The sequence below is a fragment of the Taeniopygia guttata genome, chromosome 1A, assembly GCF_048771995.1.
Source record: "Taeniopygia guttata chromosome 1A, bTaeGut7.mat, whole genome shotgun sequence".
NCBI classification, from domain to species: Eukaryota; Metazoa; Chordata; class Aves; order Passeriformes; family Estrildidae; genus Taeniopygia; species Taeniopygia guttata.
In genome coordinates this window covers 11,739,093-11,765,466 of record NC_133025.1, presented here as the reverse complement: position 1 = coordinate 11,765,466, position 26,374 = coordinate 11,739,093, and the positions used below count along the sequence as shown (strand labels likewise).

The following is a 26,374-nucleotide window of genomic DNA, read 5'->3' as shown; positions in this document are numbered from 1 at the left end:
CATCACTTTGTTCACATTGTTTTTAATGCTGGTGGGAGAAGTGCTCAGTTCTGCAGTGATGACTCTGGGTTTTGTGTCCTGGGACATGAATGAAACCTCACACTCTCTGCAGCCAGACTTCCCAGGCACTAAGTGCTTTTTGGGATCAGGATTCTCAGCAGTACTTCTAGTCTTTCTTGCACATTAAAATGATTTCTTACTATGACTTGGTTCTCTGGAGCGCTCAGCTGGCAGACTGTTTCCTATGAAACATGATTCTGATGTTCTTCAGGTTTGGATGAGCTGTGATAATTCACCTCCCATGGAAGCACGGTTCCTCTGGCTATCCTTATCCTCAGCAAACATGTTCTAAGATGCTGGGTGATAAAACATCTGTTTTCAACACTTCTTTTGTTGCACCCTGCTGTGAAATCAATTCGGTTTTGGAGCATTACTCACGTCTGAGCTCCTTTGCTTACATTCTGATGGTAGCATGCCTGCTACAAGGGGATTTCTGCCTCTGAAATGGGCTGGGATCTTTGGCATTTGTTTTCAAGCAAAATCAGCAGCTGAATGGAGGTAAATTATGCATTTGCAGCACACTTTATTTCTTACCCTAGGTTTGAAGAGTACTTCAGCTCAGCCAGAATTTTCCAAGAATGGAAATGGACAGATTTCCAGGCAGTATAAACTGACATAACTCATTCAGGAGATTTACACCCTCTCGGCAGCTCACTCTTTGTTTCTTCACTAAGTGCTTTCTTCTTTTCAGTACACATTCTTTTCTTTCTCAAATCACTTTCTTATTATTGATGAATTTTTCTTAACACTGCTTTTACAGATGTCAATCACATAATCATTCAAACACTGACATTTCTTGCACTTAAGTACATACCACCATATTTTGTACTAACAGAAACATTGCACTGGAGTTTAAAACACAAGGAAAATCAAGAAATTGAAGGCAGAAGACACATGTGACAGTCTTGGCTGGTTGGTTTAGGTAGCTCTAGATAAGTTTTCTCCTTTTTAGTGCTGTGAATCAGAGCGTTGCTGCTGTTGGAAAGGTTTTACCACAGCATTATTAAACCTGACTTGGGAAGTCCATGACCATTTTGCCCATCAGGGACTGAGAGAGAATTTCCAGGATAAACCCCTGGTACACTTGTGCTATTGCTATATTTATCCCTAGGCTTCTGCTGCACACCACCATTGCAGTCCCAATACCAGCTCTGTTCTCCAGCCTTGCATTTTTATACTCAACTTAGTCTTATTTCCCACTGATACTCTCCACAGCTGGACCCTGATGAGTATAAGAAATATTTCTGACGTGGACTTACTTAAAAAAAACCTGATTATTTCAGTAAAAAGAGCTCCAATTAGTCTTGTAACATCTCAGCTGTGAAATTCTGGTTGAAGGAAGAGGGAGTTACTAAATATTGACTATCTGCTGTCCTCAGGACCATTTTGTCCTCAAGCCTACTGTCACAATCTTCTCTGCATTCACTTTTACATTTGGAAAAGATGTTTCAGGGGATCTCTGACAGATGTTCTTCGCATCATGATGATTTAACCTTGAGATCTGGCCTGCTTGAGACGTGACCTCCCATTTTAATTGGTTCTGTTTGTTAATTTCTGTTTTTAACTTCCCAGGCAGGCTGCTGTTGGAATTTAGGTGTGCCTTCTGTTTGTTCTTGAACTACTTCTTGCACCTTTGGGAAATGACCTAGGGAGGGCTTTAATTATCTCAGTTAATTTCAACAGGCATCTTCTTATTTTGCTTCCATTCCCTCTCCAGACTGGATACAATTCTAACACTTCTCTGCCTGCATAAAGCACAGATTAAGAACTGCAGATGTGCAGATGTTATCCTTTGCTGCAGATGCTTTCTGCAGGTTGTGTGTATGCTATGAAGTAACTCCTGAACACTTTTACTCCTTTTTCAGCACAGTAGGAAAAAGAGAGCTTTTTTAGCTCTCCTCCTTTGTGGAGCTGTAACCTGGAGATGCAGTTTGGAAAATGGTCTGATTAAAAAGCAGTTCTTTGTAGTGCTTTTATTTCTCAGCAATCTGCATTTTTAAAAAAACAGATTATTGTATTAATTGTAATATTACAGTATTCCAAATGCCTTCCCAAATGGCAAGCTTGGTTTTAAACAACACTGTGAAGTCATCTTGTTGTTTTCTCTTATCACTAAAAGCTGTTTCTGGATTTCTAGTGGTTTATATGTATTTTCTACCCATCATCTTCTGTGGAAGGCGTGACTTGTGCACATTTTGGAAGATTTGTTTTCCTAAATCAATGATACTTACACTAAAGTTTTTTCATGTTTGTGGAGTCTTTTTTAGATTTTTTCTTTTTTAGTGGAATAATGTACAATTTTATAAGATTATATAAATAACAGAAATTAATTTTGGATTTAAGTGCCATTTGGAACTGGGACCTTAAGAAATTCAGATTTGGAATAGGTCTGAACTGCAAATGATTCTTTGCTCATTGTAGCCTCCTGGACCTACCTTAGATTAAATTGTTTTCTGAGGAAACAGAGAACTGCTGGTTTGAGAAGGATCACTACCACTGCATCAGTCCTGGCCGTTTGTTTGTTCTTTCATTAAAAATGATGCACCTCTCCCCATTAGACAGTTTTGGAGGTGACCTGAACTTCTGTTTGAGGTCTCTCTGAAAGGATTGCACACTAGTTAAAATTGATATTAAATGTCATAGTATGATTTTATCAGAGGCCCTGAAAGCCGGTTTGGCTTTGTTTCTACTCATCAAAAGTATAAATCACTAACTTTATTACAAGGTGAGTGGGCTATGGCCCATCTTTTCTGCCTTTATTCAGAAGCTCTTGAAAGTTGCAAAAAATGCAGCATACACTGTCCTGAGTATTGGTTTAGCCATAGAATTAGCTCCTGTTTAGAGAAGAAAACAGTGCAATTATCATGTGTATTGACAGCTGGGAAGGAATTGACATTCAGTGTAGCTGACTTTAACAGAGGTATTGAATTTATGTTGGCAACAAAGGCTCACCTGAACCTATACTTAAGCCTAAGTATTTAAGTTTTTATGTGACTATAATTTCTGATTTTAATGGGAAGGCATACTTCAAAAGTAAAAGTAAAAAAGTTTAATAGAGTTTTGGACCTCATAGCATAAAGAAGTTAATGACTTTTCATTAAAAAGTAGCCCTTTTCCTGAGAGATTTAAGGCCCAGAGGTCCACATCACAGAACTTCTGTAAATATATGAAATTGTTACACCATACTATACAGTAAGCTCTGATTTCAGTTAAAAAAAACCCAAAACTCTTCATCTTTGAAATTACCTTTGGTTAATTTATTTTTAATTTTTGTCATTTCAGTTATGAAATAAGGTCTCTATATTGTCTAAATGACTCATGCTTTTTGAAATATTTAAAAAGTCCCAGAAATCTCTCTGAAACAAAATATAAGAAGAATGGATCCTGTTTTCTCACCACAACAAGCAAAATCTCATGTTTTAAATTCAGAACTGGCTTCTAATTGATCATACATGTATTTTGTCAGGGACAATACAATGGATGAAGTTGTCAAAGAAAGGAGTACATTCTTGACAAGGCTTAGAGTTCCAACCTGAGCCACACAATTGCATGGGAACAAAATCATCTGCTGAGACTCAAAATGTGCAGAGAAGTACCAATAAGGAAGAAATTCCAATAAAGGAAGAAAAGGAGAGTTTATGGGCAAATCAGCAACTCCCAGCACGCTCAGAGATGTCCCCTAGGAGGTTTTTAGTGCTTCCTCCAATGCACATCTTGGAAGTCACTGCCTGTGTTGGGAGGGCAGCAGATGACAGCGATGTACACAATGTAAGTCCACCCCTACACAGGTAAGCACTTAAGCACGTAAATACTTAATGTGCTCCAGGAAATTACAATATATAAATATCTGCAACTGCTACTTAATTCAAAAGCAATATAGTTAATTTATATAGAGTCATGCACATTTAAAAATGTAAAGATGAAAACCCACCATATTCTGGGACCTGGCCTGTTCCACGTTTCAACAACAGTCGCACTCTTCTGCCACCAGACTTGATTAGCTCTATTGCTCTGGCATGTGTCATGTCCCTTGTGCTTTCTCCATTGATTTCAATTATTTGATCTCCTACCTGTCAGGTAAGAAGAATATTGAGTCAGACAGAACTGCAGTAAAATGAGTGTTTCAGGAAGAGACATATTCAATGGATCACAGGTTACTTGAATGACAGGCAGACACATCAAGGTAAATTTGTTCCTGTCTATCTGAGGAATATTACTGGCAGATCAAATAACCTCCAAAGTGGATTCTGAACATGGTATATCAAATGCTGCTTGTCTTCTGCTGAAATCAGTGTAATGCCTTTGTAACTTGCTCACATCTTCTGCATATAAGAGGCTTTGTTGAATTGCTTGACATGGCAGAATCACCGGAACTTTATCTGCGCTACTCTGTTACACGCAGTGTTGCGTGAGCCTGAGAAGAACTTCGTTGCACTCGCTGTTTTCATAGAGAAAAGAGAGGTTCAAAGCACAAATAGAAACTTCCATCATTTGAATTTCCAAACCTCGGTAGTAAATTTTCACACCAAATTAAGAGTTGCTATGAAGCACCTTATATTAAACAAAGAAAGTTTAGTGCTATGACACAGGACAAGCAGGTTTGCTGGAGTTCAAAGAGCATACTTTGAACTATTTACCACAGGAGCTTTCTGCTGGGAGTAATCACAGCCTGTGGCTGAACTGTCTAGTTAGAGCAGCTGAACTCCAGGGTTCTGATTATGGATTTCTGCCACTCATCTCCTGGCCAGATTTCCAGTTAGAGCTGGCTTCATTATTATTTTTCTGCTCTATTTCTACAGCAGTTAAATGTGGCACTGATGTCTGCACATTCCATCCACCCCAACTTCCTTGGCTTTGCCTCCAGCCTGCATGTTTTGGTTTTGGCTGGCTTTCCATGCTGGAAACCTTCTCCTTCAGTAGGGGAGCAGTTGCTTTCTGCTGTGCCTGGTCAGCACAGCTGAGAGCAATGTAGGGAGCAGCACTGCACAGCCTGCTGTGATGCCCCTTTGTGAGAGCCTTGAACAAGAAACACAGTGAGGTGACACGTGAGCCTGCTGTTAGCAGCACCACAGCCTTTGGAATTTGTGTCTTGCAGAAGCCTCCTAGCCCCCTTAGTGAAACCCAGAAGGAGGGATGATCTCCTGGTGCTGGTAGTGGTGCAGGTCCAGGTGATGGGCAGCCAAAAGTAGGGCATGAGGGTCTCAGGTGAGTGGGTCAGCACACTCATTTGTCAGTGCCAGAGGAACACATTTGTTCAGCAGGATCTTACCTGCCTCACTCTCCACCTACAGCTTCCTCACAGGATGTTTTCACCACGCTAAAACAATGCCTACACATCCTAGAGAGGAAAGGATACAGACTTCAAGGTCTTTCTTTCCCTCTTACAAGACTGTCTCAACAAAACCAGCTCTCAGCTGGCGTTGGACACTGAAATATCTTCTATTTTGTATGTTTTCTTTGCTACAATTGTACTTCTGTCAGCTCAAAGTGTAATCCTTCAGAGGTTTTCCTTCTTGCCTGAGTTTGAAATATAGCATTTACCAAATAAATGTGCACAATATGAAATGTCAACACAACTCCTAGCATCAAAGAAAACTGGAAAGGTTGTCAAGAACTTGTCTAGGTCCTTACTTTTAGAAGGACTTAGAAGTTATCTAATCCTTTTCCTCAGAGACAGAAAGAATGCTAGTAGAAGTACTATGGCAGTGTTTCTCAATAGGAATGAATAGAATTAATATTTTTCAATAGGAGCTGCATTGTCCCACGATCCTGTATGCAATCTATGCTGATACTCTGTGTAACTAAAAAGCCATTGATCCAAATAAGCCCTATTAGCTTTGCTATTACACTTTGTAATTGCTGCAGTGTTAAGAGTGGGGGAAAAAAATCAGAATTATTTTGTGCAGGATAATTTTTGCAGTGCAAATTTCTTCCTCAGCTGATTTTCTCTCTTATGAAGAATGCATTTGGTTGTACCATGCAGTGCAAAATTTAAACTATTTCTGATAGCCTTCAGGTCACACTGACACACAACACAGGTGCTCTCTGGATCATGGTGAGATCTCCCCCAGGTCTGGCCATACAGGGCTCTCTGCATCCCCCAGACTTTTGGAGAATGCAGATGGCTCACACACTTGGAGCAAAAAGAGAAAATCTGTGTTACGACTCCTGTAACACAGAAGATGCATTTGTAGCATCCCCACAAGGATATTAATCAGGCCAAATACAGAAAAAATTCAATGATTTTGGGAAAACCTGTTTCTAAATGTCAGTTCTTTCTTTTTGTGGTACATTGCCTGGGTAGACCATATTTTGCAGAAGGTATTTAAAATGTTGTTAGCATGTCTTGAGAGAAGTGCCAGATTAGATCAAATAAAAGAGGTGTTTGTAACACTCCTTGATGAATAGCTTTTAAAATTAGTACTGAAAGCTGCATAGAGAATGTACAGTCCTTCAAATAAAATCCTCTGCACTCCAGAACAGACAGACAGAAAGATTTTAATACAGTTTAATATGTAAAAAGGTTAAGTTAATGTCACATTTTTCCCTTGCTGTTTGCCTTCTGTTTTCACTGGTCAATATGTAGGAACTATCTTGTATTAAAGTAACCTTTTCTGTATTTCTGTGAATTCACTTTTTTTTTTTTTCTCTGTAGGCAGCATGTAGCTCATTTGGTATTTACTTTCATTATAAAATATTGTAGTTGATTTGATATTTCATTTTCTTATAAAATATTATGTGCAAATAACTTGAGAAAGCTTTAAAAAAAGGCTAGCATCTTGGTTATGTGACTGAAGGAGAGGACAGTAACAAGTTTGCAAAAACTAGGTGCTCTGAAATCTACAGCAGAAAGGGTGAAACCAGAGGTATAATGAATAGTTGCAGGAGCAGTGGGTTAATTGTGTTCCTTGCTTTTGTGTCTTGTGGCTGACTAATATACAGCTGAATTATACTGCCTTTGCAGCACAAATCCATCTCTGGTTAGATGAGAAAACAACAAGGAAAAGTTGTCCATACTCCTTCCTCAAGAAAAGCTTCAATTAGACTTTGCACTCATATATGGAAATTCATACAAAAGAGAAAACCTTGGCTGAGGAGTGGTTCCCCATGTGTCAGCAAGGTAGAGTTCTTGTTTTTTTCCTTCAGTTAAATCTTGATAACCTTCCTTTCCCTCCATGATGTAGATTTTCTTATGGTTGATATGGGACAAAACCATGCTGTATGTTTTCTCTTTGTCCAGGCATTCAAATATGCTTTCTCCCTCAACTTTTCTATTGTGGAATACATTTTTAGATTTGTGGAGCTATTTCTATCTTTTCTAAATCCAGTGATTTTTAAAGAGTGTCTCAGATATACGCACATATTGAAGGTACACCAAGGTGAGGCCAGAGGTAATTGTAAGCATAAAATCAGTGTCTGTTACATGAAATCCTGATTTCTCTTTTTAGTATCAAAAGATGATTCCTGCAGTTTATGCCACACAGAATTTCTCTACACTTCTCTTCTGGATCCTTCCATGTCTGTTCACAGCGTCTAAACTGAAGATATTATGAAGGTAGAACAGATCAAAATGATAACATTTTTTCCACATTTACTAATAATAATGTTCACAGAACAAATTTCTTGCCTTTTTGTAACACATCAGATTTGCAACCTGCGGTCAGTTTGGATTCTGAGCAGTTACCTCACATTTATCATTGTGCATCTGATTTCTCTGCCCTAAACTGAGCACTGTACACCTCTGTGACTTTTATCAGATTGACTGCTTTAGTATGAAATTTTTATTTTGAAACAGTCTGTTTCTCAAGGTCTTTTAAAACTCCCTATGAATAGTGACATACTGGCATCAGCAAATTTTATTTTATTATTTATCAGTAGGTCTCCAATTATTAATGGAATATTGAACTGAGTTGGTTTCATTCCAGACACCTCAGAACTACATTTGTAATTACTATTAAGGAGCAAATCATTCAGAGCAGTCTTTGAGAGGAATTATTGTCAGTATAAAAGAGATTCTCACGTTAAAAGAGATTCCACCTAGGGCCCTAACCATTTAATGTGAATTTCATAGAAGGTAGTGTTGACAGGTTAAAGGAAGATTGTACATTCTCCTCCTTCTTTTTCCACATAGAAATGAATGAAAATCAGAAAGAAAATAAGAAAGAAAAATTAGTCTGGTGTGACAAGATTTGCTTTCCACAATTCACATGCCAGTGAACTTTCTCAACTTTTTGGTAACTTGTCACAGATTATTTCTGAGCACAAAAATTAAAGTAAATTTTCTTTATTTGACTTTGAAAATGGGGTATATGTTTTACTTTTTCTGGTGTAACCTTCTTGTCCTACATGAATTCTTAGACATAATTACTAATAATCTATAAATTGACTTACTTTAGTCATTTAGCATACATGAACATCAACAAGTTCTGCAAACTTGAATCTAAGTATGCTTTAAGCAGTTTTCTCCTTATCTGATTTATACTGATTTCTTTGTTTATGTTTTTGGGAACATCTCAATGGAGACTGACACAAAGAAAACATTGACTATTTCAGCCATCTCATCAGGCAGTAGATCTCTTTTCTCCCGGTTCTTCATGTTCCTTTAAACATGTGAAACAGCTGGATGTATCCTCTCCCATCCTAACAGGCAAGCCCTGCATGTGGGACACTCCCCAGGCTGGCATCAGCTCTGGTTTTTAACCTTCCTGGTGGTCTTCAGCAAAGACTACAAAGCATGAGTGATTTACCTGTATGTCCTCCAGGCGTTTTCAGCAGCTTAAGGGTGACTCGTGTTGGCAAGACAGCCTGGGACGCTTGCCTGGCTGATGCTCAAGCTGTATTTATTCTGAAGAAACCTGTTCTTTGCAGCTATGAATCTGGAAATTTTATACACAGTGCTTTTACACTGTGTTTCTTTCTTCCTGAAGAACATGGCCACTGCTGGGTTTCCATGCTGTTTGGGAAGAATACCTACTGAAACACACTGGTTCTCCTCCTCACCCAATGCCACTTGGTAAGCAGAACGCTCCTCTATTATATTCTTATGATGTGCAAGCACAAAGTAAACACCGAATGCTTCACCCCCTTAATGTTTTGAAATCTTTTTAAATGAAATTATGAAAGTAGTTTGTGTGTATGGAGAGTGTTTCTTTACAAAATCTGTTTCAGTTCAAGTTAATTCAGATGCTCCATCCATGTGTAAGAACAACTGAGCTATAAAATTGGGCAACATGTTTTCTGGCAATAATGAGAAGATAATATTCCTAAGGAATGTTTAAGTAACATTACTATTGATAGGTTAATTAGAAAGAAAATTGTAAAGCTTCTCCAAATCATTAGAATAAAGTGCCTCAAGTATATGTGGGTTTATCTGCAGAGCCTTTGTTCTGGCCATATTTTAAAGCAATTATTACTGGTCTTGTTAAAAAAAGCCAACCATACACACAAACAGAGTTTCAGAAACAGGGTGAACCAGAAGGGAAGCATATATAGTTTTAATGTATTAAAGAGGTTTTTCCTTGCTTGAGTGTGCTTTTAAACTACAGATGAGAGCCTTGTGTACGTTTGCCTCTGTTGGAGCATAAGGAACAGTCTCTAAACAGGTGTATGGTTCCCAGTTGCATGAAGTAAAATTAATTGTGTATGCACATTTTCAGTCTATGTTAGATCTAATGATAAAAGCAGCCTCAAGTGAGTTGTGTGGAGGGCATTGCTATCTGTCATTTTATTAATGCATTTTATAATTAAACCTCAGGAACGAGACAAATCACATTTAATTATTTTTATATGGGCATTCTATTTTTATAACTGAAACACTTTTACATATTATTTGTTGCAGTTGTTATTGTCAGTTGGTCCAAAAGGCTGAAAAATTGTCTGTACTTGGAGACCACAAGGCAATTCCAGAGTATCTATTTTGGTGAATTTCCAAGTACTGTCAAGCTCTAGCATCATTGCCTGGAGTTAGGCACACGCTGGATATGTGCTGTGCAAATCTCCTCACAGCAGAGAATGTGTGCTGCCTGGAAATCCCAGGTGCAATAGGCAGCCTGAGCAAAGCTGTGGGGCTGTGGTAAACTTGGACTCCCTCCAGTGCATTTTAGGTATGTGAGCTTGGCTGTCTCAGCAGGTGACATGGTATTTCTCTTTGGGGGAATTACAATAACATGTCCCATGCTACTTTTGAAATAACCACCTAAAATTTGGAGTGAAAAAGTCTTTTTTTCTGTGACCAACGAGCACTTTAAGCATCTGGGGCTTCTTACACCTGGAAATGCCAGGCCCTTTGTTCCCACAGAGAGATGGTCTTGACTCCTGCCCAAAAGAATGGGGAAAGAAGGGACACAGGACATGGTGCAGAGCAGGAAAAGGCCTTCACACCACTCCTCAGCAGGAGCTCTAGCTTTTTTCTTTTTACTTTTTCACCTTTATCTGAGAGAGAAAGAAATAATAGTGCTATCTGAGAAAGAGAGCTCAGAAAGCGGAAAATAGTCATGCCCGATTGTCTGCAAAGAGTGGGGAGTGCAAGAGGGAAAAATGGAGATTTCAGCCATGAGGGCTGAAGAGACAGCAAAGTGGATTTCTGGTACTACAGTACACTTGATGCTTTTCACAACATTGCTGCAAAATAATCCATGTATGTGTGAAATAAACCTGTCAAAGGTAAAAGGAAAATGCATTGCCCTACTGTATTTCATACACTATTACTTTTTCAAAACAGAGGTAGGATAACTCATTGTAGCATAACATAATATTAATAACATCTACTTCACCATTACAATCAGGGATGGGATCCAATAGAGACTATGAAAAGAAAGAAGAAAATTTTCTGGTATCTTCTTGATGGTCTCAGGCAGCTCTTATCAGGCAAAAGCAAAGCAAATTCAAGGTCTGACAAGCCGATTTTATAGATCCTACAGAGAAACCTGAGAATGGAGATTCCTTCGTCCAAAGCTGCATCCACACAACAAAAGAGAAAAGAACATAAACTCCAACAAGATGAAGATGAAACCACAAAAAGATTTTGAGGAGGAAAAATGCTGAAATATAAGATCTAAGAAGATATTTTCAAGCATACCATACGCATGGAGTCTGTCAGATCTCAAAAAATAGTTTGGGCACAAGGTAGAAAAGACTGCAGAAAACAGATTAATTCTTTTCATCAATTTTCACTGAAGAGGAGGGCAGCAAAACTCCTGCAGAGGGTCTGCTCACTGCAGGGTTGAGTTAGAAACTGACTCCAACAGCAGGGTCCGTGGCAAAGATTTTATAACAGACTGATGAAACAGATAGTGAGACACTACCAGAAGCAGATGACTTTTATCCTCAGTTCTAAAGGAATTTGGATATGAAGCTGTTCAACTGGTAGCTATAGGATATAATCTACTGCTTAAGTCAGTAAATTGCTGAATTTCAAAGGAATGGGAAGTGGCAAGTGTGACACCAGTCTTTAAGAATGGTCTTGGAAAGTAACCAAGTGAGTCTCATGTTCAATTGAGCAGATAGAAGGAAGCAATAAGGATGGTGAGGCTTAGCTGGCACATGGATAATGATGATACAGTGGGAAAGGGTCAGTGTGGCTATTGTAGAGGGAAGCCATTCCTCACAGATCTATTGCAGGTCACTGGAGCTCTCAATGACTATATAGATTAATGTGATCTGGTTAGTATACTGACATTTTCACAAAGCTTTTAATAGTAAAGTCTTCAATAGAGGCCCTGCTGTGGGATGAAAAAGAATCGTCTCTTCTAAGCAGGAGATTAAATTCTAGGGAAAAATTGCTTTAAATAAGTGGTCAATTTTCACAATCAAAAGACTTTACCACAGTGATTATTCTGTTCAGCATACTTGCAAATGGTGTGGGGAAGAGGTGATAGGATTTGCAGACAGCACATTACCATGCAGTATTCTTATATCTAAACTTAAAAGCACTAAAAAAAGATGGCACAGTCCTGTGTGCTAAAGTAGCACGTGAAGTCCAGTGGTGCTGTGTGCTAAGCACCAAGTATAGTACATGTGGAAAATGATGTACTCCATCACTCTCAATCAGCCATCACCACTGAAAACACAGCTGAAACACACTGTCCTTGTGCTTAGCTCACTAAGCTGAAAATGTCAGCACAGCCAAAAACCCAAACAGAATACCAACTGTTAGAGGGAAAATGGAGAGTAAAGCAGAAGCCATTGCTGTGTCATTTAGGAGCACCGATATCCTGAAAACTGCAAATTGTTCTGGTGCTTCCACCTCCAAATGAATGTGATACATTCAGAAATGGTTTGGAGGAGGCCAGTGAGGATGGTCAGGAACAAAGAGCAGCTCCCTTTTGATGCAAGGTGAAATAGACTGATCACGTTTAGTACATGATGTAGATCAATAGAATAAAGAATGATATGCAGAATGATGAAGTAAGGCTATTATATTGTAACTACAAACAAAAAAAAGGAGTTTTTTTTTTTTTTCCAATGCAAGCACTTTGACTTGGAATCCACTGACACATTATATCTGGAATGTCAAAAGCATGAGTACATTCAAATAAGTGGTTAAAAATAGTCCCAATGCTGAATCTTAGCATAGAAAAATATATAAACTCCTGACTGACAGCATCTTGGATGTTATATGCAATGAAGGATCATTTCATACTTGTCCTAAATTCCTTTTCTAAGCATCCTTTACTTGTCCTTGCTGGAATGAGGATACTAGGCTGGTGGGCCATAGCAATGGGTCTTATATCTATCCTTTTGCCTTCAGAGATGACCTCTCCCAGTTTCCACTTGTCGTGATTTGGAAAAATAGAGAAGACAAGTCAATGCCTATGTCATTCCTGTTGCTGGACAAATTGTTTTAATTAACAGAGCAGCATCATGTGGTGTGCTCATCTGTTTTCTAACACTTGATTCTTAATTTTTAAGTTAGGGTTAATTAATTTTTTAGACCTCAAAACCTTCATAAATATTCCATAAACCCAGATTTAAATAAGATGCCTGCCTGCCAACTAAGTATTTTAGTCTTAAAATTTAATACTTAACTATTTTTATCGTGATTATTAACTTCTTTTTTTTTCACAGCTGGCTTGAAAGATTTTGCTACTAGGCATAGCTATAGAAGGATGCTTTGAATGTGCCAGACTGGATATATTTTTGTAAGAAGGATTTTAATTAAGTGTGTGAGAAGAATACTCTTTATCCTTACCTTTCTGCAAACAAATTCTTAAAAAACCAGATTTTTGGAGAAATGCTGAATAATAGTTCACCTACAGCTAATTCGCTCTTGATTTATTAAGCTTTTATACTGTCAAAATATATTCAGGATCCCTGAGGGCCTCAGTTTGCATTTCTTTGTTGTGCAAACAGTAGAATGCTGATCAGCTTTATGTCTGCATGTCAATATATTCTTCCTTGAGTTCTGCCAATTACAGTAACCCAGAACTGAGCTCCCCTTGCCACAGGCTGGCATCCAGCTCATCAGCTTGAGTATCCCAGTTGAATTCTCTGAGCTCAGATCAATCACACCTAGTCTCTCCACAAGTGAGGCTGGGCAGTGATGTATGTAGTAGGGAATTGGAGTGTGAGTTAGATTACCCCAAAGGGACATCCAGTTCAGTGGGAAAGCACAGCTTACATCTTCCTGTACTGTTCAGATGGATCACAGATCACAGAATAAATGGATGGGACTAAGAATATTTTTGTCTTTTTGTTCCATAGAAATGACAGTGTTGACATTCACTGAATGCTTATTATGAAGGTAAGAGTTATATTACTGCAGAAAGTAAGCCAGGTATGCTGCAGGTTTTAAGAGTAAGTGCTACTTATGTAGAAAAGATGGGCTGCCTAACTAGCTTGAATCACTCTGTGGGCATTTGTCTTCCAGATGTGTGCACAAAACCTTAGTCAAGCTGCTGCTGGTGGAGCACTGCATTTTCCTGGAGTGTACTTCTGTCCCTGATGTGTGGGATTATTCCAAATATTAGTATTATATACATTCCAAATTTTCAGTGGGGTTTCTGACAGCCTTCTCAAGCCCTCAATCACGTCAAGGGTTCAGCAGCTGAGTCCCTGCTGTGCCAGCACACCATGTGGAAAAGACCTTTCTAGCTCTTAGGACCTATCACTGCTCCTCCTACCTTTGTACTTGCTGTGGTTAGAGTAGACTTGCAAAGAGCCTTTCCAGCAGCATCCACTTTCCTCCAATATTCTGAATATAAGATTTCACTGCTTTTTAGGACCTGGAGAACCTGAGGATTTTCATGAGTCACTCAGCAGTATGTCAGTTCTTTCTTTTCAATCTAAAATAGGATTCCAAAGCATGCTATATCAGAAATTAACGATTAAACTGGTAAATCCTTCATTTTTGGATGCTGGGATTGCCTTAAATGTTTACAAAAACTCATGACTGAGCAAGCTATTCCTTCATTCTTCCTGTTTCCTTGCTGCAGCTTTATTGATTGGATAAAGAAATGTCTCTATCTGTCACCTAATCTCTTTACTGTGTGACAACTGTTTCTCTCTATTTTTAATGCTTTTTGCTCTAGTCACTCTCAAGCTGAGCTGAGCTACTTGCTAACTGTACTTACTGATTGCAATCTTAGGTGTTTTCCACTTCAGACTGTAGGAAATCATCCTTTAATATGGGACCAATCACTGATGGAACATCCCAAATAGATGCTTTGTTCTTCATTAACAAGAAATCTCAGAGAGGCTCTACACAAGTAAGGAGTCAGTGCAGATTGTGGTAGCTGCATAGCAAAGTGATGTCAAGGATTTCCATTTAGTGTAGAGTAAGAAATTGTTCATCCTTCCTTTTAAGCTTTGATTTGATTTGATTTGATTTGATGGTCACTGACAGAAAACAATCAGTCCTGTTGATGATCAGTGCTTTTTTCATATTTTCCCATTTTCCATATTCCTTTAGCAACAGGATTACAAACAGCTTGAGATAACCCTGCAAAGACTTGGTTCTGGATGGACTGAAGAAATACAACAGCAATGTATGGACACCAGAACCACAAATGTTAGAAGGTTCCTATGTATGAAACTACATGAGCTGCATGTGGTTTCTGGTAAAAATTTGGTTGTGCAGTAAGAATCTGACAAATGGTATGTGGTAGCCCAGGCATTTCTGTTGGATTTTGTCATCTCTGAGATGCAAGACAACAGCAACTGAAAAATAATTTTAAAAAAGAAAGAATATATTTTGCACATGTTAAGATGGACTTATAAGAAGTATCTATGGAAGCTGTATTACATCTGAGCCTCAGAAAGGGAATGATTCCTTATTTGGTGGAAACTGACAACTGATCTACTAAGAACCTAAAAATCAAGGGCTGAAAAAAAGGAATACAGTGATTAAGTAACTAGATAAACACCAAGCTAAATGTGTGCAACATCTAGCAATAAAGAAATGTGAAATGGAAAAAAACACCATAATGAAACAAGAGGAAGACTTCTGTTTTGCATGGTATAAAAGACTTTCCAAGCACTGTAGGGTCCTAATTAACTCATCTCTGACTACATATTCACTGAACTCTGAACAATTTAAGTGATTTCAGGACGCCCTGACTTGAGATGTTTGGAAATGTCATATTGAAGGGAGACAGGTTTATGTTGTTAAACTCCACAGTTATACAGCATGTAGAGAGCCCAGATGCCTACATACCACCTGTTCCTTTGAGAAGCCTGAAGAGTCTTAATGGCAACAAATTTATTCTGTGAGACACAGTTAGCTATAGCCAACTATTACATGCCACCCTACTGTTCAGAAGCCTGGACTCCAGATCTTTCAAAGGGGACTTTAAGTTATTTCTCTTATGGCTCAAGAGAGGGCTTTAATATCAGATTATGAGTTTGATAGGAGCTCTGTAACTCTTTTGCAAACAAAGAGGAAAATGTCAGTCTTGAATGTTGCTGAATGCTCATACATGGGTTTTGACAGCAGTTTTAAATCTAATATTTATGTTCCTCCATTATTTGAAACTTTAGTTCTGTTTCCTTTCAAATAAGAGACAAACTCCCTCTTTCTTCTTACTTTTTTGAACCCTGGCTTTTGGATATCCAACTCTCCCCTTTTGGTAGGAATAATTCTTGGTGTGAATGGGTGAAGCTTTCTGAATAACCACAAATAAGGTTGGTGTGAACTTTATTATTATGGGAAATTATTAAATGCACTAAGTGTGCTGGTTTGCAGAATGCCATGAACCTGACCACAGCCTAGATTAGTTACTGGTGTGAGCATCACTGTGCTGCTCACTCAGCAAGCTGGAACAACCAAGCAAGGCCACACAGACTCTTATGCAACAACACAGAATCTCATAATTGACACTGTAGGAGCCTCCTGTCCATTGTGACTGGTTTTATCTCCAGCTGTGTACAACTGAAACAAAAGAGGGATGCAAACCACAGCAATGCAACAAATGGGAAAAAAGACTGAAGGGTCAAAGCAGAACTGCAGAGCATGAAAGATGCAGAATTCTGCTGTACCTGGATTTCAGATGTCTGTCCTGCCAAAATATAAGAAAAATATGCAATAAAATGAGAAAAATAATGTAGCATAAGGAGAGATGAGGAAGCTGGAGATAGGGCTAAATGGTGCATGAGGACTGAGAAAAATGAGTTGACAAGACAATGAAAGTAGAAATGTCAGAGATTAGATGTATGGCTTTTGTGGAAGATGTGAAAAAAGGATGTAGCTCACAAAGTGACAAAATGCCACAGATGTACACTGTCTATAAAAAAGGCACATTTCACCCTCATTCTTCAAGAATTTAATGTTATTCTGTACCTTTGCAGCCCTCAGCCACAGGCTTTTTGTTTGACACTGGTTTCAGTGAACATGCTGGCTTCTGGAGATATCATTCAAGGCAATAAGAGATGTGTTGATCCTATCTCACGTCTAGCAAACACTATGACCATGCTTAACAATCCCCCTGAGAGCAGTAAGGAACTTATCCCTTCCTTCTAAGACAGGAAGGGATAGAGATCTGCAAGCAGAGCTCTGCCAGTCATTGTCCTCAGCATAAGGCAATAATAAAACATAAATTAGCATGAACCTTATCTAAATAGACCTGTAAAATAGCTTCCAGTAGTGTCTGCGTCTCCAAAGGCTGTGGGGACTTTGCTCCACATTGTCTGTGTTATGTCCCTTGTCTCTGGTGACAGATTCAACTCAATATGACTGTCTTGCCCTATGCTGAGAATGGGCCTTGCAGCTTTATTCCTAATATTGCCATCACCAACTAGTTTCAGTGTTTTTCCATGATATTAGGATTGCTTCAGAAATGGAATCCTGATGTTCTGAGATGTCTGTCAGTCTGGGAAAAGATAACAAAGGCACTAATAGTTCTCCAAACTTTTTTCATGGTTGTTTTAATACATCCTTGTCTTATGGAACACAGACATAGATAGATAGGTTTTTCAGAATTTGCCATTGTAGCTTGCTCTCTGCTCAGCTGTCAGAATTATGTCAGTATTTACATATATTAGATATATCTATGTAAAATACACTGTCAGTATTTAATTCCAGCGTAGTGAGGAGGTCCTCCCTTACAGCAGTCTCCTATGAGGAGCTGCCATGTATTTTATCCATAAATTGCAGTAAAGTCTTGCCACAGTTAATTGTGGTGTATGGCCTAACATATGATTTTATATGAAGCTGCCCTTAAGGCTGTGGGTCTCCAGTACTGGTTGAGAACAGTTTAACAACCATGTGGGCAGAGGATGCATGCAAAGAATCAGTTTCCTGTAGGCCACTGGGTCCTTTGATGGGCATTTCCTGCCCATATCCAGGGATAGAGGAATCCAGGTTAAACTAAGATATCTGCTTGGGCCTTCTGCAGAGTCTATGGGCTCAAATAAAAGTCTCAGTGCATGTGAAGGTGCCATGACAAGAACATGAAAATTTAAACCTACTTTTAAGGGAATAATTTGTTGAACCTCATGATTTAATGATGCGTCTATCTAGGCTGGCAGAAAGGGATCCCTGAGTAGAAGAGCAACAGGATTGGAAAACTGATGAACTTTGTATGACATCAATTCAGTGCTCTTCCACTTTTCCAGTTCCCACAACAATTCTGCAGAAATTCAGAATAGAAAACTTCATTTGTCATAAAGTGCAATTAAAGACTATTTTAGATCTTATAATCCTAAAATGGGGTGTTCTTTGGTGAATTTGTTCCCAGTAAAAACACAACGTGCCTAGCATGGCATCCCCAGTAGGAAGGGGACCAGAATAATAATCCAATTATGACTGGAAATGGTAATAATGAACTTCATAAAATCTTTTTCATTCTTACACCAATATTTACAAATCCAGAGAGTTTTGGCAGGGCCAGTGGAAGATCGTTGCTTCTTGGGCTTGTTCTATGATTCTGCTCTCTGTCTGCTCACAAGTCTCACCAAAGTTCATAAAAGCCTGAAGATAAAACTGAAATTTTCATAAGGATGTCCTGATTTTGATGTCACTTTCTTCATCTTGTTTTATCATTGCTTTCTTGTTTAATTTCTTTTTGCTATTATCAGCATATTGTACTCCTTCCATAGCTACCTTCCTCAATAATGGATCTACTTTTTTTCTTTTACAAGACATAGCTCCATTCCAATTCTTTACATCTGTTTTCCCATAATCTAGGTCTTACTCTAATATCCTCTACCTCTGTAATGCCTAACACATTTACATGTATTTAGACCTTAGAATATTTTGAATGTATGGTGGTGGACTCAGATTTTTTTAACACATGACCAAGTAGCATATAGCTGTTGGGACTCATTCCAACACTGTGGTTTTGCAGTGCCCACTAATAAAGTAAACCTACCAATTTTGACTTCCTCACCCAGAGCTGTTTTCAGTTTGAGATTTCATTTCTTCAATTATAAAATTTTATAAAACCACTAGTATAGCTTCAGCTCTATTACTTTAAGGTAATTATTTTTATTTTTGTAAAGTAGGGAGCTTTATATCAGTATGACTGAGTCTCTATCAGGGCTTTTGCTGGCTATATGTAGATTGAATACAAAATGTTATTTGTGGAATATGTTTGCTTATTACATCTAAGTGCCCTACAGGTAACGTTTCATCATATGATCTATCTAAAACCAGATCAACTCATCTGGTTTTATTTTTCTTTTCTTGGTTTTGTGACTGGGAATAGGGCTGGAGTTATGTGTGTTATTTCCTTTTATATGCATGACTCGCACCTTGTGTAGATGCTTCAATGCTTCTCTGTAAAGTTTCTGTTAAATTAAAGAAGGCTGTTCAAGGAGGAGGAAACAGCAAGGAAAACAATAATGGAGACAAGTAGGTCACCAGAATGACTCTTAGCTGGAAAGTGTTCTGATAAGATCCTACCACAAAAGCACGGTTTGCTATCCTCAGTGCTGAAAGCCTAGGATCAGGGAATCATGTCTTTAAGGACAATGGTATCTAAAGCAAGAAGCATTGACCTGATTTTTGCATGTTTTGCTGTAGAGATGCACCTGTGAAACAGAGAGATACAGAGATGCAACAACCAGCCAAGAAGTATGAATGAACCTGCATTGTTAACAGCTGATGCAAATTTAGGAAAGGAAATCTGCTTCCTTTGTCCACCTTCCTATGTAATATATTTCTTTCAACAATATTTCTTTTTCTTTTGCTTCTATTTTTTCTATTTTTGTTTTGACTCTGTTTCTTGAGCTTCTGCTGTCCATCAGCCACAGGTCACTGAATATAAAAATCTTTCATGTTCCCAACCCATTTGTCAGGTTAAAATGTCTGTGAGGCAGGAGACTAAAAGATAATGCTCAGTGACAAGGATGCATGGGAGAACTGGTTCTAAAGAATGATGCTTTTAAAAGGGAGAAAAATCCCCAATTACAGCTGTCTGGTCAGAATAACACTTATTATGCTAGGCTCTATGTTGTGGCCACTACAATGAAAAAGCTTTAAACCAAGATATTTTAGGAACTGTATTAGCAGTATTCATTAACACATACAGAACTTTTCCTAATGCAATTGAAAAAAATACAACCCATATTCATGTTAAATACTTTCTATATTTTGGCTATTCCTAATCTAACTTCATTCCTTAGTACTAGTTTGTTTAAATGGTGCACAGATTTGAATGTTCAATTCCTACCTAATACAGGCTATTATTTGAAATGAACCCTCTTCAAAAGTGTTATTTTGTTTTTTCTGTATTCTTAGCCATATGTTTCCAAATATGTGATTCCAGAGCTTATTAAAAGCACAGCTTTTTCTCCATCTTTAATCACATTATAGCTACTAATGTACATCTTGCATATGGCTTCTCATTAAGAGCAACAGACAATGATAATACTAAAATAAAGGAAAGAATGAAGACCAGAGAAGATATTCTAAAGCTAAAGTTCCAGCTGCAGCACAAAATCACCTGTATTTCACACAAAAAATGCAGTGGGAGTATATCTCCATTACCAGCTGCCTGACTGCCCCGCTGGCCTTCCTGATATGGGGACTTCGTTTGCTGATTCTGCCAGTGCCAGGGGCTTGCACTCCACGATACAACTATGGGCTAACTAAATTTTGTAATTCTGCCAAGTGGCCAAGTTAAGAGTCATTTGAAGCACACCAAAACTCCTGAGCTGTACACAAAAAGACAGTGCTCTTCTAGGAAGACATCAAATTTGACCAGATTGTTTAGGCTGTGAAACAGAATAAGTGCAACAACCATGACATTTGTAAAATCTGTTGTTACCACTGTACAGAACACAATTTTCATTGCCCATCTTTGAAATTATATATTGGTTGAACATGACTGCACTAATTAGATACATAAACAACTTTTTATGTTGACTCTTGGTAGTCTTGCCTATGTTTTTTCCTTCTCCTTTTTCAGTACTCACAATTCTGCAAAGTATCAGCAGGCCTGGATGAATTTATACCTTGTCTTTATCACAAATGGACAGACTGAAGTCTCTATTTTTGATTAGGTTATTTTTCCTATAGACTGTGTGTTTGTGCTTTTTTTAAACCATGATCCCTACAAACAAGATTAAGATCAATAAACAAATTTAGCAAACAGTACAAAGGCGACTTGCTTAAATTAGTAAAACAACACAGATGATGGCTTAGGCTTCATAATTATCTAATATATGTCCTACAGTGATCACTTTGCTTTTGTGATTAGAGACCCAAAAGTTAATTATGTCATTATTATCTAAGAAACACCAAACTTTGTCTGAGATTTTTAAGTTGCTTAGATAAGAGTTAAAATAATAATGACAAACATTTATAACATGATAAAAGGTATTATTAGCCAGAAGTAATACATTTATTTGTGAAGAAACTACAGGGATCAACTACGTGTATCAACTAATTGAACAGAATGAGCTTGTTTTATAAGAGGTATTTGGCATTATTTTTAAAAATCTGATCAGAGGTGAAAAAAGCACTTTCTCTTTGACCCCATCACCAAACATATCTGTAAATGTCAAAAACAAAATGTCGCAATGTATTTTACTCACCCTCATCCTTCCATTTCTTACTGCTGGTCCATCTTCTGCTAACCTCAACACATACAAATCCATTTTGTACTCCCTTCCTCCTCGGATACTAAACCCAAATCCTTTGGCTCCTTTCTCCAAATCAACAGTGAAATAATCAAAGTCCTGTACAAACAAATACAAAATGAAAGACAATTAACCATATGGGCATTGTGGTATTCAAGAAAATGTTAAAATTGATCTCTTCAAATATTTATTGATCCACTTGATATAAGCAAAGGTCCATAGAGAGGTTTGGGAGGGAAATTGTGATGTAGCTTCTGATCCATTGTCAGCCAAGTGTGCAAGGTCCATGGGAGCAGGAGAAAATAAAGAGAAAGCTTGGGTTGTGCAATCTATTGATTAGAGAATTAAACTGGAGGTCCTAGGAAACAGCCAACCCAAGTATTTCTCTAGATGCTAAGAAGCATCTTACAAGGTATGCACATGGGGGTAGAGATTTGCTATTTAGATACTGAAATGCACAATATTTTCATAAGGTTCTCTGGATCCCATTTAGGAATTTCAGTATTTTTCTTGATACGGTTTATGTGTCTGGTTTTGAAAATATGGACATACAAACCACCATGGTTCCAGCATATAGTGTCCAGAAGTTTACAGTCTCCTATTTAATACTTTTTGACCTCTGTTTTTCCTGCCTTTATGTAAGGAGAAAGGAAGGTCTTTTTCAAAGTCTGAACTTTCAGCTAAATCCTCAACCTTCAAAGCTGTCAGTAAATATCTGTCACCAGAGGAATCTTGTCCAAGGTAACATAACTCTTCATCTAACTCATCATCTCTTTGAATTTGTCAGATCATGCTTGATGTCAAAGAAACTAGTTGCATGGGCTAGTTTCTACTTGTCCAAACTATTACCAATAGAAATTTAATTTTATCAGTAAGGATTTTCATTCCTTTATTTATTTATTCTGATTAGATAAAATATTAATTTTTAAGAATGCTGTAGAAATGCAGTCTGACCTAAGAACACCTACGGTTCGATGAATATGTCCCAAGAATGAAAAAAAACTCTGCTGATGAAAAGGCTTTTTATGTTAGAATTTTTGTTTCAACTCTCCAGTACCTTAAAAATGGCATTCATTTAATATTACAGCCACACAATTATAAACATAATGTTAATTTAAAGATCACACGGTGATACATTAATATTAACGACTTGGAAGTAATTTCCTCTACAGAGAAGTAGCAACTCAGAGTAAAACCCTTTTAACGTGTCTTTTCCTTCCATAGTGGCGTCTTCCTTACCAACATCCATGACCTGTCCCACTGACCCTGCTGCCTTCTGTGTAGAAAGGAGCGCTCTGGGCGCGTCTGCTCGTACCTGGGGCTGCCTGTACTCGGACAGGGGGAACTGCCTGGTGTCAGGGGAGTGCTGCCTGTAGTCCATCAGCGGGGGCTGCCTGTAGTCCAGCGGCGGTGGCTGCTGGTAATCCATCACCGGCGGGTGCCGGTAGTCCAGCGGGGGCTGCCGGTAGTCCGTGGAGGATTGCCTGTAGTCTGTAAACGGGGGTTGCCGGATGTCAGGCTTCACATCCTGCCTGGCTTTTACTTCTGACCTGTAACTGAGGAAGGCACAATGGCTCCATTTCAGACAGAAGCAGATCATTAGGAATATGCACTGTGTGTGGCACTGAGGAGTGAAAGCCAGCTGCTTGGCTGCAAAATTGCACGGAACAAATGTTCACAGAGAAGCAAAACTCTCAAGGGTAAATAGTCAAGGCATCTGAAAACAGCGAGTGCTTTTGAAACATGGGCATAAGCAATTTTCCCTCAGGTCATACAATGCAATTTTCCAGCTTGTATCAGTGACATCAGGAGTAGACTCAAAGGGACAGGAACAGAAAAAGCATCTTGTTGATTCCCACTTTGCCTATAATGAAGATGAAACTGCATGTGAAAACACCCATTATACTCACTACAAAATAATTCACTGAGTTTCTAAAGTTTTTTTTTTTATTATTAATACTTCTATAGAATAAGTGGAATATCAGTGCAGTGTATATTGCCTTTCATTTACATAAAATATTATTGTGATCTACTTAAGGTTAAAAAAGGATAAATTCTTCGTCTTAACTGTTACCTTTTTAATGAAAGGTATTCTTTGATATAACATCTGTTAATATAGTGTGTATTATTTTTATTATACACTCCCTATGATGCTATCTGTCTAAAAGCTATGTCAGTAAATTCATGTCAGTAGTTATGCACAGAAATAACACAAGGTGAAAAGAAAATAAATTTGGTTATGAGGAACTAATAACAAGGAAAATATTACTTTAGCTGGAAAGTGGTTACAGGGAATTAAGTCCTAAAATTTAAAAGAAAATGTGACTTTCTGAGATACAGTGCCTAGTTATTTACTTTATTCAGATGGGAATTTCCCTCAGCACATTGAAATCAGCACATAATAGCACTTCAGAGTGAAGTAAAGAACATTCCTTATGGCAATAAGGTTCCCTACCTCAGCCATGTGGTGTGCTAAAGAGGTACAAAGAAAGTCCTGAACACTTTTAGCAAGGTAATTCTGTAATAGTAGTTTAAGGTTATATTTTAACAAAAATGTTCACAGAGTGGATGTTCTTACACTCTTCCCTAGGTGCCAAAGGAAATATTTCTTTCCTGTACAGGAAATAGACATTTCAAATTATGCTTTAATAATGGACTGGATGTTTTCAGTCAACCAAGTGACCATGTTCATTCATGGATACATACAGATACAGAGATGTATATAGACTTTGAAAGTGATTTTGAAATGTACTTATTGATTACAAAAATTACACTCTGAAAAAATGACAGCATTGCTTTTGATTATGTTGATTTATATATAAAATGTAATCTGAATCTAAATGTTTAAAGTTGTCTGAAATGTTTCAAAATTTCATTAATTTATTAATATAGTTAAAGTGAAATTATGGCTAATCTTCCTATACAATAGCTTTAATAATCTGAATGTCTAACCAGACACAAAAAAAATCAAAACTATTTCCCATTGACTTTTCCGAGATTAAAATAGACTGATGCCACAATTAGTAAGACCTGCATGCATACATGCAAGCCTCTTACTTTTTTACTCAGTATCATGATCCTGTAAAAAGAAGATAGAGGACAAACTTACTGTGAGGCTTACTGTGATACTGAACCTTAATATTGGAAGTAAAAAAACAACCTAGTTAATATTCCTAAGAGTTTTAAAATCTTATTTTGGTAAAGAAGCAATGTATGTGGCTATACAAACAAGCTGTAATCTAGCTTATGAAATCTAGTGAAAAATAATACTGTATGAACTAGAAAGAGTTGACCTTTTTCTGAAATAAGAGTCATCTTTAGGCAGGTTCCCAATATATGGCCACAGCTGCATATCAGCAGATGATGTTTTCATTCACAGATGGAGGTACTGTAATTTTTGCTGAATATGTAAATGGTGACATGAGCAACTAGAGCTTACACTTTCAGTAAAATTATTACAGAATTTCTTTCTGGAACTTTAATTAATAAAGTTTTCTGCTTCCATCTAAAAATTCCCAATTTAACAGATATTTAATACTGACTTTCAACAGCACAAAATTACTTTTGTGAAACTTTGTATTGAATATTGTCAGCAATATATGTCTTCTAGGAGGTGATCACTTTTGGAGAAAGTAATCAATGAAATATAAGGCAAAGTAATTTTCCTAGTATGACTATTGAAAGAAAATACTTCTGGGCAAGTGAAAGTACTACATCTGTTAAGCAAGGAGAATTAGAGGATGTAGTGTCTGAATCACAAGTCAACTCAAGTATTTCCAGAAGAGAAAAGTTACAATCCTGTAGCTAGCATTGTCTGGGGAAGAGGATCTTGATGATATGTGTTGTTTACTGAAGATTAGCATAAAGACAGTCAGTGTAATCAGCCTCGTTTAACACGCTAAAAAATAATACAAAGACTAAATAGTGTTGATTGGAGGTCACAGAAACTTGTATCATCCCACAGCCTGTGTGTGCTTTTTATATAAACAGCATTTAATACATCTGGCTAGAAAATTTCTGTCCCCCAACCATTTGATTTCCATTATAGATAAATTTGCTAATGTATATGCATAAATTACACATAAGAAATTGGCTGGTAAATGATACACCAGAGATTAAACACACCATAAAAAATAACTTCCTGACTCCAGACTAACATGCAAGGGAAAAAAAAAAAAACAGACCATTGAGAAAATACAAAACCTGTTCTCGTGTCCCTGGGGCTGGAGGGGCTGTGGAGGCGGCGGCTGGGCCACGGGGCTGTGCTGGGCGACGGGGCTCTGCTGCGCCAGGGGACTCTGCTGGGCCATGGGGCTGTGCTGCTGGGCCATGGGGCTCTGCTTCTCCGAGCTGGGGGCCGAGGCTGGGCTGTTCAGCTCTGCACAATGGGGAGATAGAGATTAAAGACCTGTCACAGTGCAGCATTTAATAAAGGGCAAAGGTATGCAATCATAATCTTTGGTCACACACTATGTCTGCAAATTTATGCTTTGTCGCTTTTACTCTCTCAGGTTATAATTAGATTTTAAGACATTTGAACCTAATGGTCTTCTTTTGATAGTCTGTGGGATCTGAAATCTTGGTGACTTCTCTAATTCTGGTTGACACTGTCATTATTTAAAACACAACTGAACAAGGAAAATTGCTTCCATGTTTCACATATTTTTTTAAAGCATAGAATTACTGATCATAGAATGATGGAATGTGATAGAGTCACAGTATAGCTTGGGTTGGAATGACACTTAAAGACTGTTTAGTCCAACTCCCCTGAAATTAACAGGGATATTTTTAACAGACC

The 26,374-nt window shown here is 37.9% G+C and overlaps 1 protein-coding gene across 13 annotated transcripts in view; it reads right to left on the bottom strand.

Moving 5' to 3' along the window:
* MAGI2 (membrane associated guanylate kinase, WW and PDZ domain containing 2) overlaps positions 1-26,374 on the bottom strand; it is a 694,323-nt gene that overhangs the window by 18,696 nt on the left and 649,253 nt on the right. For all 13 annotated transcript variants that reach the window (XM_072919262.1, XM_012568848.5, XM_030263732.4 and 10 more), the window contains 4 exons: positions 25,780-25,954; positions 22,892-23,132; positions 21,532-21,675; positions 3,992-4,130 (listed from right to left, as the gene is read on the bottom strand). In XM_072919262.1, the coding sequence (XP_072775363.1) occupies positions 3,992-4,130; positions 21,532-21,675; positions 22,892-23,132; positions 25,780-25,954 (699 nt within the window). The remainder of the gene's footprint in view (positions 1-3,991; positions 4,131-21,531; positions 21,676-22,891; positions 23,133-25,779; positions 25,955-26,374) is intronic.